Source organism: Aethalodelphis obliquidens, unplaced genomic scaffold (genome assembly GCF_003676395.1).
Source record: "Aethalodelphis obliquidens isolate GAN/ISIS:26980383/991018 unplaced genomic scaffold, ASM367639v1 scaffold41, whole genome shotgun sequence".
Lineage (NCBI taxonomy): Eukaryota > Metazoa > Chordata > Mammalia > Artiodactyla > Delphinidae > Aethalodelphis > Aethalodelphis obliquidens.
The window spans coordinates 7,352,344-7,364,423 of NW_020837985.1; the positions used below are offsets into that span (position 1 = coordinate 7,352,344).

A 12,080-nucleotide genomic window follows, 5' to 3' on the forward strand; every position below is an offset into this window, starting at 1 on the left:
CTGAGTGATTTTTTGTAGAAAAAAACAGATGGAACGCTTGACTCTATTTTTCTGTAATTGTTTGAATCTATAATGAGTTGTATTACTTTCACGAATGAGGAACCAAAGCCAAATTAACTTTTTAATAAGAAAATCAACAAAAACATGAGAACAAACAGTGGTTTAGAAATGTTTTTCATTTCATTTGAATAAGTGATAGAGACAGCAATGAGGATTAAAAACCAAAGCAGAGTATTAATACCTGGAATAGGTGAACTGCAAGTCATACCTTTGACTCTAGGTGGCGCTCACCCTCACTGTTGTGAGAAAAAGGATCGCACAGCTTAGCTTTTCTGCTATGAAGCAGAAAACTCAACAACTGTTCAGGAATGCAGGGGATGGGGTGGGCATTTAATACCTTTTAAGTTAAATAATATTTTCGTCTATCATTAGTCTCAAGTTATAAACTAGAAATTGTTCTCTTAAAAACAAGTCAAGAATCTGGGTTCCACAGGGCAGATCACTGTGCACTTAACAGCAGCAGCACTGATGATGCTGGAGTTTTCACTTGACTGCAGAAGCCTCTATTTTGCTTTCCTTCGGCATCCTGAGATTTTGGCTATCTGATATTACCAGTATCTACTATGTGCCACATACTTATAATTTCTGAAATATAATCCTCCAACAAGCCTCTGAGTTAGGGTTTACAAATGCTTTAAAGAAACAGAAGCCTAGAGAGATTCAGTGACTTGCCCAAGGCCCTAGAGTGGGACTGGTGTCAGACTGGGAAAAGGAAACAGTTCTGTTAACACCCTTTTTTCAGGGTTCCTTCTCTTATGCCACATTTGCCTCTTTATTTGAAAACTCCTGACAAAGAAATTAAAAACGTTTGCCACGATAATCTGAAAATACATATTTAAAGGACAATTCATTTTCTGGAGGAATAATTCAAATTTGGTGAAATGGCTACATTTCAAAAGGGTCAAGAATTAAAGCAACTATTTCTGACAATTCTTCAAAAAACTTTAAAATTATTTTAAAGTAACAGGCATACAAAAAAAGTATTAAGAAACAAAATAGTGCATAACGGTGTTTTAATACTTTAAAAGTCACTTTGAGTTTACAGGAGTAAAAAAAAAAAACAACGGGCACTGTATGAGAAGCTTTACACATTTGACCTCAAGTCTCAAAATCCTGCAAGCGAGGGCTAGAACCCATCTTACTGACAAGAAGGCCGAGGTGGGACGATCTTTTCAAGGTCACAAAGTCACTACCGGGCAGATTCTGGACTAGAGTCAAGTCTGCCTGCCTTTAAACACGCAGCTGCTCTTCTGTTGTACCTGCCTCCTTCCACAGTGAGATGAGAAAGGATTTCTCTGTTCAATTCACTGGACACTTTCACATGAGAAAACAACTCAATGAGGCAGTGAAAATTCCTCCCTGTAACTTGGAGGAAAATAAACATCTTTCCGTGCAGGATGCCAGGACGTCTTCATGAAAACCAAGTCCTCCCCCCCATCACTACCACCAGCACCCAGAGAGAAGGCAAAAGGTATGAATTACTTGAACACTGAATAAACCCCTCCCAAGTGCAGATGATGGGATTAGAAATGAAGAAGGCACAGTCCTTGTCCTCAAGAAGCTCTAGGTGGGCTTCCCTGGTGGCGCAGTGGTTGACAGTCCGCCTGCCGATGCAGGGGACACGGGTTTGTGCCCTGGTATGGGAGGATCCCACATGCTGCGGAGCGGCTGGGCCCGTGAGCCATGGCTGCTGAGCCTGCGCGTCCGGAGCCTGTGCTCCGCAACTCGAGAGGCCACAGCAGCGAGAGGCCCGCGTACCGCAAAAAAAAAAAAAAAAAAAAAAAAAAGATATAAAAAAAGAAGCTCTAGGTCTCCAGAGGGCTTGGGCTGAGCCAGAGGATCCAGAGGGGTGTGAAGTGGGTGCGGGGCAGGAGGGAGGGAGCAAAACCCCCAGGGCGGTGTGGCTTGAGCAGAACCTTGCAGGGGGCACCTGAGTTTACTGAGCACCCTAGACAGAGAGGAGAGACGCATGTGAAGGCCCAGAGGCGAGAAATAACCACCAGGATTCTCAGTAAAAAAAAAAAAAAAAAAAGAAAACTTAAAGGTATACTGTACAGGACGGAGATGCTTTTTCAATGTAAGGCATCGTGCCGTTATTCCAGAACTACTTACGCTACATAATCCTGCTCATCTTCTGCCTGAAAGTGATACGTCCTATTATCTAAAATACAAAAAAAGAGAAAAAAGCAAAACCTTAGAAAGCAGAATACCTTAGGTATTAATGCAAATTTTGAAAGTTCCTGGGGGGTGGGGAACACATTAAAAGCAGGATTTTAATATAATTTTATTTTTGCAACATTTTGTTTTAGCAGTTACACGATTCACTTTGTCAATATAATTCTTCTGAAGGGCAACAAGAATACAACAAAATAACTGCGAACACCACGTGAATGCCTAGCACTTCTTTTGAAAAATAAGTGGGAAGGGGGACGGGTCCCTACCTGGTCAAGTGGATCTCGGTGACAAATCGGAGAGTGCTACCTGCGAACTCAGTATTCTACTTTTCCTTTTCAGTTTGCCTCTCACTGGCTTTCCCTTTTAAAAAATTCCTTTCCATAAATGATAAGTAACTCACAGGGCAGCCCTGACAAGCAGGCACATCGTGCCCCAGGCTCCTCTCTGGCTGAATCAGGCTGCAGGGAAGAAGGGCTCAAGCCTTGCTGGAGGATCGTCCTCAAGCTGTGGCTCAGGTAAGGAGAGGGCAGCTTAGCTTGGATACTTTGGGCAGGTGTATATGAGGGAAGCTCTTCCTTAAAATGTGGGATCTGCTAGAATGTTTCTACATACTGAGGTCGAACTACCACTGACTTACCACCTTTACTTACTAGCCCGTCACTCACTACGTGACTGGCTCCAGGGTAGGCCCCCCTCCCCAACTCCCTGAGAGAGAGGAACACGCCACAGGTGCTAGAGCCCAAGCGTCTCGGCTGAATCCCTGCTTTACCACTGTGAGACCTTGTGTGAGTTGCTGCACCTCTCTGAGTCTCAGGTTTTTCTTCTGTGAAACGGGAAACTGACAGGGCTTTTGAGAGGTTTGCCCATGTTTATAAAGCACCTGGCACATGTTAGACATTCAATAATTATTATTAATAACCTATGGATTCTCAAATCGAGGGGTTCTTAACTTTTGAAGTCACAGTATAATTCCAACTTTTCGTATTTCTTTCTCATTAGTAACCCAAGAAGTCTCACGGTCATAAAAATCACGGTGAATCTGAACTTCAGTAAGTGCTGTAGAATCCAGCTTAGACCCCACCCAGAGTCTCACAACTGAGTCCATCTTTTGGGCTGGGACTGTTTGTTCCATTCTCAGGACTACATCAGAAGGATTTCAAGGGACAGGAGAGTATTTTTGTGCTCTACACACATAGATCATAGGCTGTGGGTTGGCCTGTCCTGTGGGGCTCTATAGAGAAGGATGAACACTGAAGGTCAGTGCTGGAGGGTTTCAGAATATTTGTGAGTCACTTCATCGGCACTGCCATCCTCTTGCTTTACAAAGAGATGTCTCCTCAGCTACCGTGAACACCCATGGGACCAGTGAAAGCACAGGGAGCCAGACTGGAGGAAAACAATCTCCCCTCACTCTGAAGACTGTGAGAATACAGGCCATCAGTTGGGGGGTGGGTGGGTCACTGCGCAACCTCATCACAAGAGAAAAACACACTCTGACCCGTGGAATAAGACAGTGACAGAGCACAGTGTCATTGACTCATGAAGTCAGAAGGCAGTTCTGCTTGGAAGCAGGGAGATGTTTTTCCCTTTCAGGGCTTGATTCTGCAGCTGGGAAAATCAGCTGGACACACACAGTGGCACACCCGTGTTGTCAAGTCTATGTCTGCGCATCTCAACCACAGCTACACATTAGAATCACCCAGGGACTTCTTAAAAAACACCTACGTCTGGGCCTCACACCAAAGACTGATTCAGCAGATGTAGGAGAGAAATGAGAGTGTGCTCACAAAAATCCTTCCAGGGGGATAGAGCTGTGTACTTGTGGCCAAGAACTGGTCTGGTTTACTGCACAAATCTAGATTCTACTCCACTGCAGTCAGATCTGACACGGTTATGCCTTCCCACCTGCAGGTGGGCTCCGTGCAGAGTGGCCCAGGGCTCTTCTCAGAGCTGCGTGTGCAGTACGTACAGCAAGGAGCCCTGCTTGGGAAAGCTGCGGTTTCCAACCCAGAGAACGGGAATAGGCTGGTGGCAGAATGCACATTAACTGACTCGGGAGAAAACGGACTCACGTGATATCAGGTCAAAAGACTTCTTGTCCTCGGCATTCGGTTTCACCTGACAGGTGAGAAGGTTCAACTTGGCGGGTTGCCTGTTAGACTGGACACAAGACGAAAGGGAGAAGTTACGGGCAGCATCAGCTGTTCCCCACAGGCCCAGTGCCCGTGGGGCAGGTGTGCAGGGTCATGATAAATTTGATAAGGTCTAATTCACCCCACTGGAATTCTGAATCTCATTAGAGAAGGGAAAAAAAAATGTTAGGTGGCCTATTAAATGTCTTTTAACTGTGTACAAACATCCTGGTGACTAATCAGAATGGAATCGAGATAATCCATCTTGCTTTCAGTGAAGAGGGGGCATGACCCATGGAAAGGTGCCTTTCTGGAACCTGCACATACACAAGCTCGAAGAGTTGGCACTTTTCACTACTGCATCTTCCTGTGAAATGCAGCTGAGCGTACTTCCTCCATTCACTCAAAATGACCCCAGTAACCAATCACCCCAAACCCGGTGTCTCAGGCATCCACAAGTTTTGGTTACAACACGACATTTACATTACTTCTCCCAAAAGTACAAAGACAACTACTAGCGATGAGACATTGCTTAACGAGCCCCAAAATCTGGAGAGAGGGAAAGACGATGAGGATTTCCCATCACTTTCCAGCAAGTCTCTTGGTCACACACATAATTCATACAGAACCTGCAGTATCTAAATAGTCATGCTCATGTAGGCTTTACTTAAAAGGAGTCTCGCCACATAATCATTCTGGCCAAAACTCTTTCTGGCCCTCCTGCCCACGTGTCCAAGATCACAGGCTGGCCAATGGTGAATGCCAGCTTCCGGAAGGAGCTGACCAAGGTGAAGTGCCCGAGTGCCTGGGCTGGGCTTTGCTTGAACAGAAGTCTGCGGAAATAAGCAATGTACTCTTTAGTCAGGCCTGCATGCCTACCCCAGCTGACAGTCATGATTCCGAAAATCTCCATGCCAGGAACACTTCCACCCACATCCGACTTAAGCCTTTAGGGAAAGCAGAGAGGGAGACAGTAGAGACAGGTCCCACCAGTGGCTTATGATCAAGAATATTTCAACGACACGCGCTGAGCCTCTCACTCTCAATAATGGGCACCAGACACTTCATTTCCGTTTACCTTCCTGTGCTTCCTGGACAACTTCTGAGATCCTCCTCTGTGGTTTCAAGGAGATTAGACACAGAAAGCAACACGTTTTGTCCTGAGTCTATCTGTTCCAAAGAAAGCTCTCTGGTTGGGGCAGAGGAAGTGTGAGACCCCCAGGGATTTCATATTCTTTGCATGTACATGTGACTTAGACATGGAAATCGGAAGTAAAGTCCTGTACAGGACGGTTTTGCCTGAGAGAAACCAGGGCTCGGGAAAGGATTCCTGTACTACAGACTGACTGCCAAACCCAGGATGGGGAGGCAGAAGGTTGCAGGCCTGAAACATTTTCTTAGAATAGACCTGGCATAGGGTTGCTAAAGGCCCCCGTCTCCAAAACCAGCAGCTGCAACCACAAACCTTGGCTGGGTCCATTGTAAAATGAACTGTTTAGTCCCTCATCTTTTGGGGTGTTGATAAAATCGCTGGATTTCCCATATGATCGACAAAGACATCTGACAGGCTGGAAAGGTAGCGAGCCTGGTTATTGGTGAGACTTTGTAGAATACCATGTTCCAATTTGGCATCCACATTTAAAGGAGGATGCAGAAAAGCTTAGGGAAGATCAACAGATGATTAAAGGAGTGGAAAACGGGAACTTTGAAGATGGTTTAAAGGCATTATTTAGTCAGAGGAAAGAGGGTGAGGAGTGACTTAATCATGGTCTGCAAGGTCCTGAAGGGCTGTTATCAGGGAAGGTCTGCAGCTGTTTTGCATTTGCACAGAACTCAAATTGTCGAAGATACGAAGATACAAGCCAGACGTGAGGAAGAACTTCCCAAGTTTAAGTTGATTATGCATAATAAGAGGTTTCAAGTTTCTTAACCTAAGTAGAGAAAACCTTAAGAATTTTTGAGACACCATTCACATGTGAATGTGACAGAGGGTTAACCAGATGATTTCTTTTTTCTTCCTGAATGTTTGTGACTCCACTGCTTCTGAACAACCAACATATACAACCAAGTAACAGAGACAAAATTTTAAAAAAGGAAAAAATATTCAGTTAAGTATCAACCGATCCTGGAAAATGAAATATCACCATTCACCTCCCATTTCAAAGCATGGGCTCCTTCCAAGTACATTACCAGAAAGCTTCTGATGACAAGGGTTTTGTACAGTTTAAGTCACTGCATGATTGACCCACAACTTCAGTGACAATGACATGTGACACTTACTCCCTTGGAAGCTTGTCAAGTCTGCTGGACTGACATCTGCCACGTCAACATGAACTTCATTTGACACAGACATGTCTTGCCTGTACATAGTATTCTGCCCCCAAATGCCAGTGAGACAAAGGACCTATCACCCCAAATGTGAATCTGAAGAGCAGAGAACACAATTTTCGACAGGTGAAGCAGCCGATGCGGCCAGTACCAAGCCCAGGAACACCAGGAAGTGGAGCAGGATGCTGAAGCAGAGTACATGGGCCAAGGGACCAGAAATCACCAAGGGACTCGGAATCACCAGCCATCACTGAAACTCCAGGTTTGTATAACTTGCCAAAATGTCACAGTCCTTTCTCGACATTTAGTACTAATGTATAGGTATACCGATGAACGAAGATATAATCTGTCCCGGCGGTTCAGCAGACTAAAATCATAGTGAGACTAGATGACTTGCCCTGGGATACAACGCTGTGGAACAGTTTAGGAACTGCTTTCATACTGTTTAAGTACAAGAAAGGATAAAAAGGAAAGGAAACATGTATTTATTGAGTCCTCACTGTTGGTGATTCCTACCACACTCTGAATGAAAACCCCAGGCTGTGCCAGGACCTCCAAGCACCACCTCCAGGCTCCTTCTGACTTTGGCCCCTGCCGCTTGGCCTGCTGTTCTCCCTGCCGGCGGTGAGGGGCACTGGCCTCCCAGGGACACCTCCTGCTTGCTCCCTCCAGGACTCTCCCAGTCGGCACCTCCCCAGAGGAGTGGTTCCTGGCCTGACCACCCTCCCTAGACTTCCTACCCCTTTGCACCCTGCTGTGTTTTCTTCCTGGGTCTTCTCACTCCTATTTACTTCTTATCTTGCTTCCCACTAAGGGCACACATTTTTCTGCAGCAGGCACTCAAATATTTATCAAATGAACGAATGCATTCCAGAGGCCTTACATATACTATCTCATGTATGACCTGTGAAGGAACTATTTTAAGTTTCTTTTACTAAGTAAGATGAAGAAGCAGAGGCGCAAAGAGGTTAACCAACTTTCCTAAAATCTCCTAGAAAGGAAGCAGCAGAGCCTGGAGCGGAATCCAGGGTTGAGTGGACCAAAGGCCCACTCCTCCTTCCTTTCTGCTTCCATGGGAAAGACAGCCACACAAAATCCCCCAGGACCAGCCTGAAGCCCCAGCCCACGAGAACACCTCCTTCTGAGAATAAGGGTTAGAAATAGAGCAAAGGTTCCCAAGATTAGCTTCTATTTTAATATCTTCTCAGGTCATTTGACTTTCCAAATTGACTCAAAGAGAAATTTTAGAAGCCTATTTGAAACACCTATTCACCTATTCATTGGAGAAGATACTGATGAAGCCTCTACCACATCTAAGCACATATGAAGAACAGGTGGTCTGTGCCACCCAGCAGCTACGGGAAACAGACACGACCACGGGCCTAGGACGTGCCTGATGCCTGGCGGGGCCCAGAGCCTGAGCTGGATTTCCATAAGGCTCCAGAGGCAGCCTCATCCCTGAGTGAGGGCTTAGAGGAGGGGCAGGTGCAGGCACCTGGGGGAATGCAAGGGACAAGGCAGTAGGTGATGCGGAAGGAGAAGCAGGGAGGGCGCTGCACGTGGTGCTAAGGACTCTTGTCCCATCCCAGGAGATCTGCAGTGCGCTTGCATCCAGGGGGACAGCTGGTGGAGGAGGCCGAGAGATAAGACAGATGAGCAATGATGGGGGCCTGAATTAAAGCCAGGGTCATTGTACTGGGGGCCAGGGACTCAAGATACGGCAAGAAAGAGACTTTCAATAAATTATTCCCCAAGTAACCTCGACCTGGTATGCGGTTCTCCCAGGCTCTGCATCTGAACGATGAGTGAAGGGGCCCGCGGCCCCTGCAGGCTCCGCTGAGCAGCATCTTTCAAAAGCTACAAGTGCTCTACCCCAAATACAATTTTGATACCTTTCAAAAATGAAGACTGTTTTGGCTCTGTACCCTGAAACTCTGAGGCTTGTCCTCATACAGGTTTTACTTTTCACTAAAAGAATGCATATTCACTGAGGAAACACTCGGAGCTAGACACGGTGCAAAGAAAAAACCGAACGTTACTTGTTAATCCCACTTTCACACCCAGAGACAGTCATTGTTAATACCGGATTTTAACAAGATACGTGTGTGTGTGAAATGTCTGTTGTTAGAAAAAATGGGTTGGTTCAATTTGTATATACGGTTTTGCAAATTGCTTTCTCCAGTTAACATTATACAGAGAAGAGTTCATTTTTACACAAGCATGTGGCAAAGCCATTTGCAGGTTTTTGAAAATGTTTCCACTAGGGAAGCTCTGGACACGTTCCCTGCACAGAAGCGATGAAGGTATTAGCCCTGTGACATAATGCTCTGCCACCCAAACTAGAGGATGCCGTTCAGCTAGGAAAGTCATCAGAAATGTGTGCACAAACAGAGTGAGTCGATTCTGACGCATGTTTCTGCATCTCCCGAAAGAAAAAAAAACACCACACGTTGCTCCTTAGACAGCTCGGCATGCACTGCGGTGAAGTGATTTTGCTGGAAGCGTGAAGTCGTTAGCGCAGGCATATTTCTGTGAGCAGAAAACAGCTGCTACCAGAATTAGTATCCAGAAATGAAGTTATTTCTCCCCACCATCTTGCTGAACTGCTCTGCTTCACAAACAAGAAGTGAACATCATTAATTACTTGGGAAATAAGCCTGACCCAGCCAGGCTGAGCCTGCTGTGTAGATAGAAGTAAAAATAAAATAATAAAGCTCTCTGCACTTCCTAGGCTAACGCTTGTTAACACTGCTGTTCAGATTCTTACAGGCATTTCAATTTTTTGTTCAATAAATATTTATTTGGACACCTACCATGCCTTAGAGGGACACATACGTTTGGCACACAATGAACCATCACAATAACCCCCTGACAAGAAGTTAGGTACACAGTGAACACCCAGCACTGCAGAAAGAGCTTATCTCCAAAACTTTAGTACATTAAAACTTTGGTTTCTGGAAAGCATTTTGGTTTCTTTGGGGCAAGACAGACGTTTTCGTTTACCGAGCAACTAAACTACTCGATACTGTATATAAATTTTATTATTTCACTCTTGCAATACCCCTATGGGCTAGGTACAGTGACTGTACCCATTTTACACAAGAGACAACCAAGGGTCAGGAAGGCGAAAATAAACTGATCAATGTTTTACACAAAGTAAAAAGCAAAGCTTGGATTCGAACAAATTTCTTCCCAGAGCTCTCCGCATTTATCATGCTGTTCCCCTGTCCAGACAGACCCTCGGGACATTTGCAGAGTCAGTGAAAACATCTTCTTTTTCCCTTTCTGGTTCTTCCTACCCTGGAATGGCCAGTTCCCTCCTTTCCCTTCAGATCACTTAATACGCCTGAGAAGTCTCACTTATTCTCCACCTGTTCCACATTCCAAAATTACTATCTTGTGGCCACAATTAAAGCTCCCCCATCCATTTAGTGAGCCTTCAGACAGCTCAGGGGAGAAGGAACTGACCACCCAACTGAAGCAATTCATCCTCGAGTATGATGACTAGAAATTCTCTCAAACCTCCCAACCATTTAAACCATAGGACCAATTTCTAGTTGGCAGAACGTGTGTGCATGTGCAAGAAAGATCTATTTACAAGTGGAGATTTTCTTGAAAATTTCTTATTGCAGTAATGAACTTGTCACGACTTCTGAGAGTATGTTCCACTCTAGAATCAACATTAAACAATGCTGTAAACAGGAAAAAAAAAAAAAGAGGTTATCAGGGCTCCTGATTAAGAAGTGGGACTGATGTTACCTCATCCGACCAATGTGCTAGATATTCATCATTTAGTCATTTCCACAAACATTTACTGAGTGCCTACTATTTGCCAGTATATAACGTTTGGGCCAGTATAGAATTTTTTTTTTTTGTGGTACGCGGGCCTCTCACTGTTGTGGCCTCTCCCGTTGCAGAGCACAAGGCTCCGGACGCGCAGGCTCAGCGGCCATGGCTCACGGGCCCAGCCGCTCCGCGGCATGTGGGATCCTCCCAGACCGGGGCATGAACCTGTGTCCCCTGCATCGGCAGGCGGACCCTCAAGCGCTGCGCCACCAGGGAAGCCCCTGTATAGAACGTTTAAATTCCCATTTCCTATTTAACTGTAGTAACCACTTTAATCCTTCAATTTCACCCTCCCTTCTTCATTTAAGAGTCAAGTCCAGAGGTTCCAACAATCTCTGCTCAACATGAAAGCAGGAGAGATTTATTTGGCAGTTCCTCAAAGCCCAGGCAGCGTCAGCACCCTTGCGACACCCTTGTGATTCTGGAGTACTAGCCAAAAGGGGATGCCGGGTGCAATTCTTGGTCTTTAAAGCCAGAACGAGACACTGTCATAAATACCCGGCTTTCATGGAGCCACACTGAGGCTCCTCCTTGTCTGTCTGGAGCAATACACTGTTCTGTTAATTTACAAAAGCAATTTACTACTCAAACTCTAAGGTACACGGTAGAATGGAGAGAAAAACATAATTCTGGAGGCAATCAGACCCGGGTCTGAGTCTAGGCCCAGTCGTCCATCCTGAAGCTATGAGCTCTCCTGAGTCCCAATTCTTCTTGTCACAGAGAAGGGAGACAACGCCTTCTCCGCTGATAATGAACCAAGGCAGTGTCTGGACAAGGGTTGGTGCTCCCCCTTCAGGTGGGAGGTGGTACGGGCTCTAGAATTCAACTTCTTTGGTTCAAATCTGGCGCAAGCACCTGCTGGCTGTGTGACTTTGACTTTTTCCCCTTAAAATGGAGGTAACGGCAACTACCTTATGAGGCTGCTATGAAACTTAAGTGGGAAAACATGAAACTAGCATGGGGTGTGTGCGTAATGCATGGTAGTTACTATTTTTATAGCTATTATTTCCCAAATATCTCCTCTAATGGCGTCCACATAGCTGACACCTAAGATTCTATACTGTCATCAACATCCCTCTAGATTAAGGCGGTATTCCCTGTTAAAAATGCAACCACCTCTGGGAGAGTTACCCGTTAAAGTCACCCAGGTTAAAAGAGAACACCAGATCCTGTGTGACAGGAGGGTTACAGAGGGTGAACTGAGGCTGTGTGCCATGGGCAGGGTGGAGGAAGGGGAAGCAGAGCGCCCTGCCTTCTGTATGAAAAGAGCATGCAAGCGAAGTGAGGGGACTCCAGACAGACAGAGGGGAACCGGAAGAGGGGGCTAAAGGGCCCAGAAACGCTGGGGACTCGAAATGGAGAGGAGCTTAGAGAGGAGCTTAGACCTGCCCACTGCTCTGATTTTATTGCTTCATCTATTAAAAGGACCCTCAACTAGAATAAAAAGGGAGGTAGGGAGACTCAGACCTCAAAGTGGCCGAGTTCTGAATGAGGTCCACGCCAGTTCACAAACCTTACAGAAGTCCTTGAAACTGGCTG

At 45.7% G+C, this 12,080-nt stretch overlaps 1 protein-coding gene across 12 annotated transcripts in view; it reads right to left on the reverse strand.

The window, feature by feature from the left end:
- ASAP1 (ArfGAP with SH3 domain, ankyrin repeat and PH domain 1) overlaps positions 1-12,080 on the reverse strand; it is a 349,713-nt gene that overhangs the window by 49,881 nt on the left and 287,752 nt on the right. For all 12 annotated transcript variants that reach the window (XR_003438372.1, XM_027132478.1, XM_027132477.1 and 9 more), the window contains 2 exons: positions 4,308-4,395; positions 2,173-2,221 (listed from right to left, as the gene is read on the reverse strand). Coding sequence is in view for 11 of the 12 variants with exons in the window: in XM_027132478.1 (XP_026988279.1) it covers positions 2,173-2,221; positions 4,308-4,395 (137 nt within the window). In the remaining variant the exon portion in view is untranslated. The remainder of the gene's footprint in view (positions 1-2,172; positions 2,222-4,307; positions 4,396-12,080) is intronic.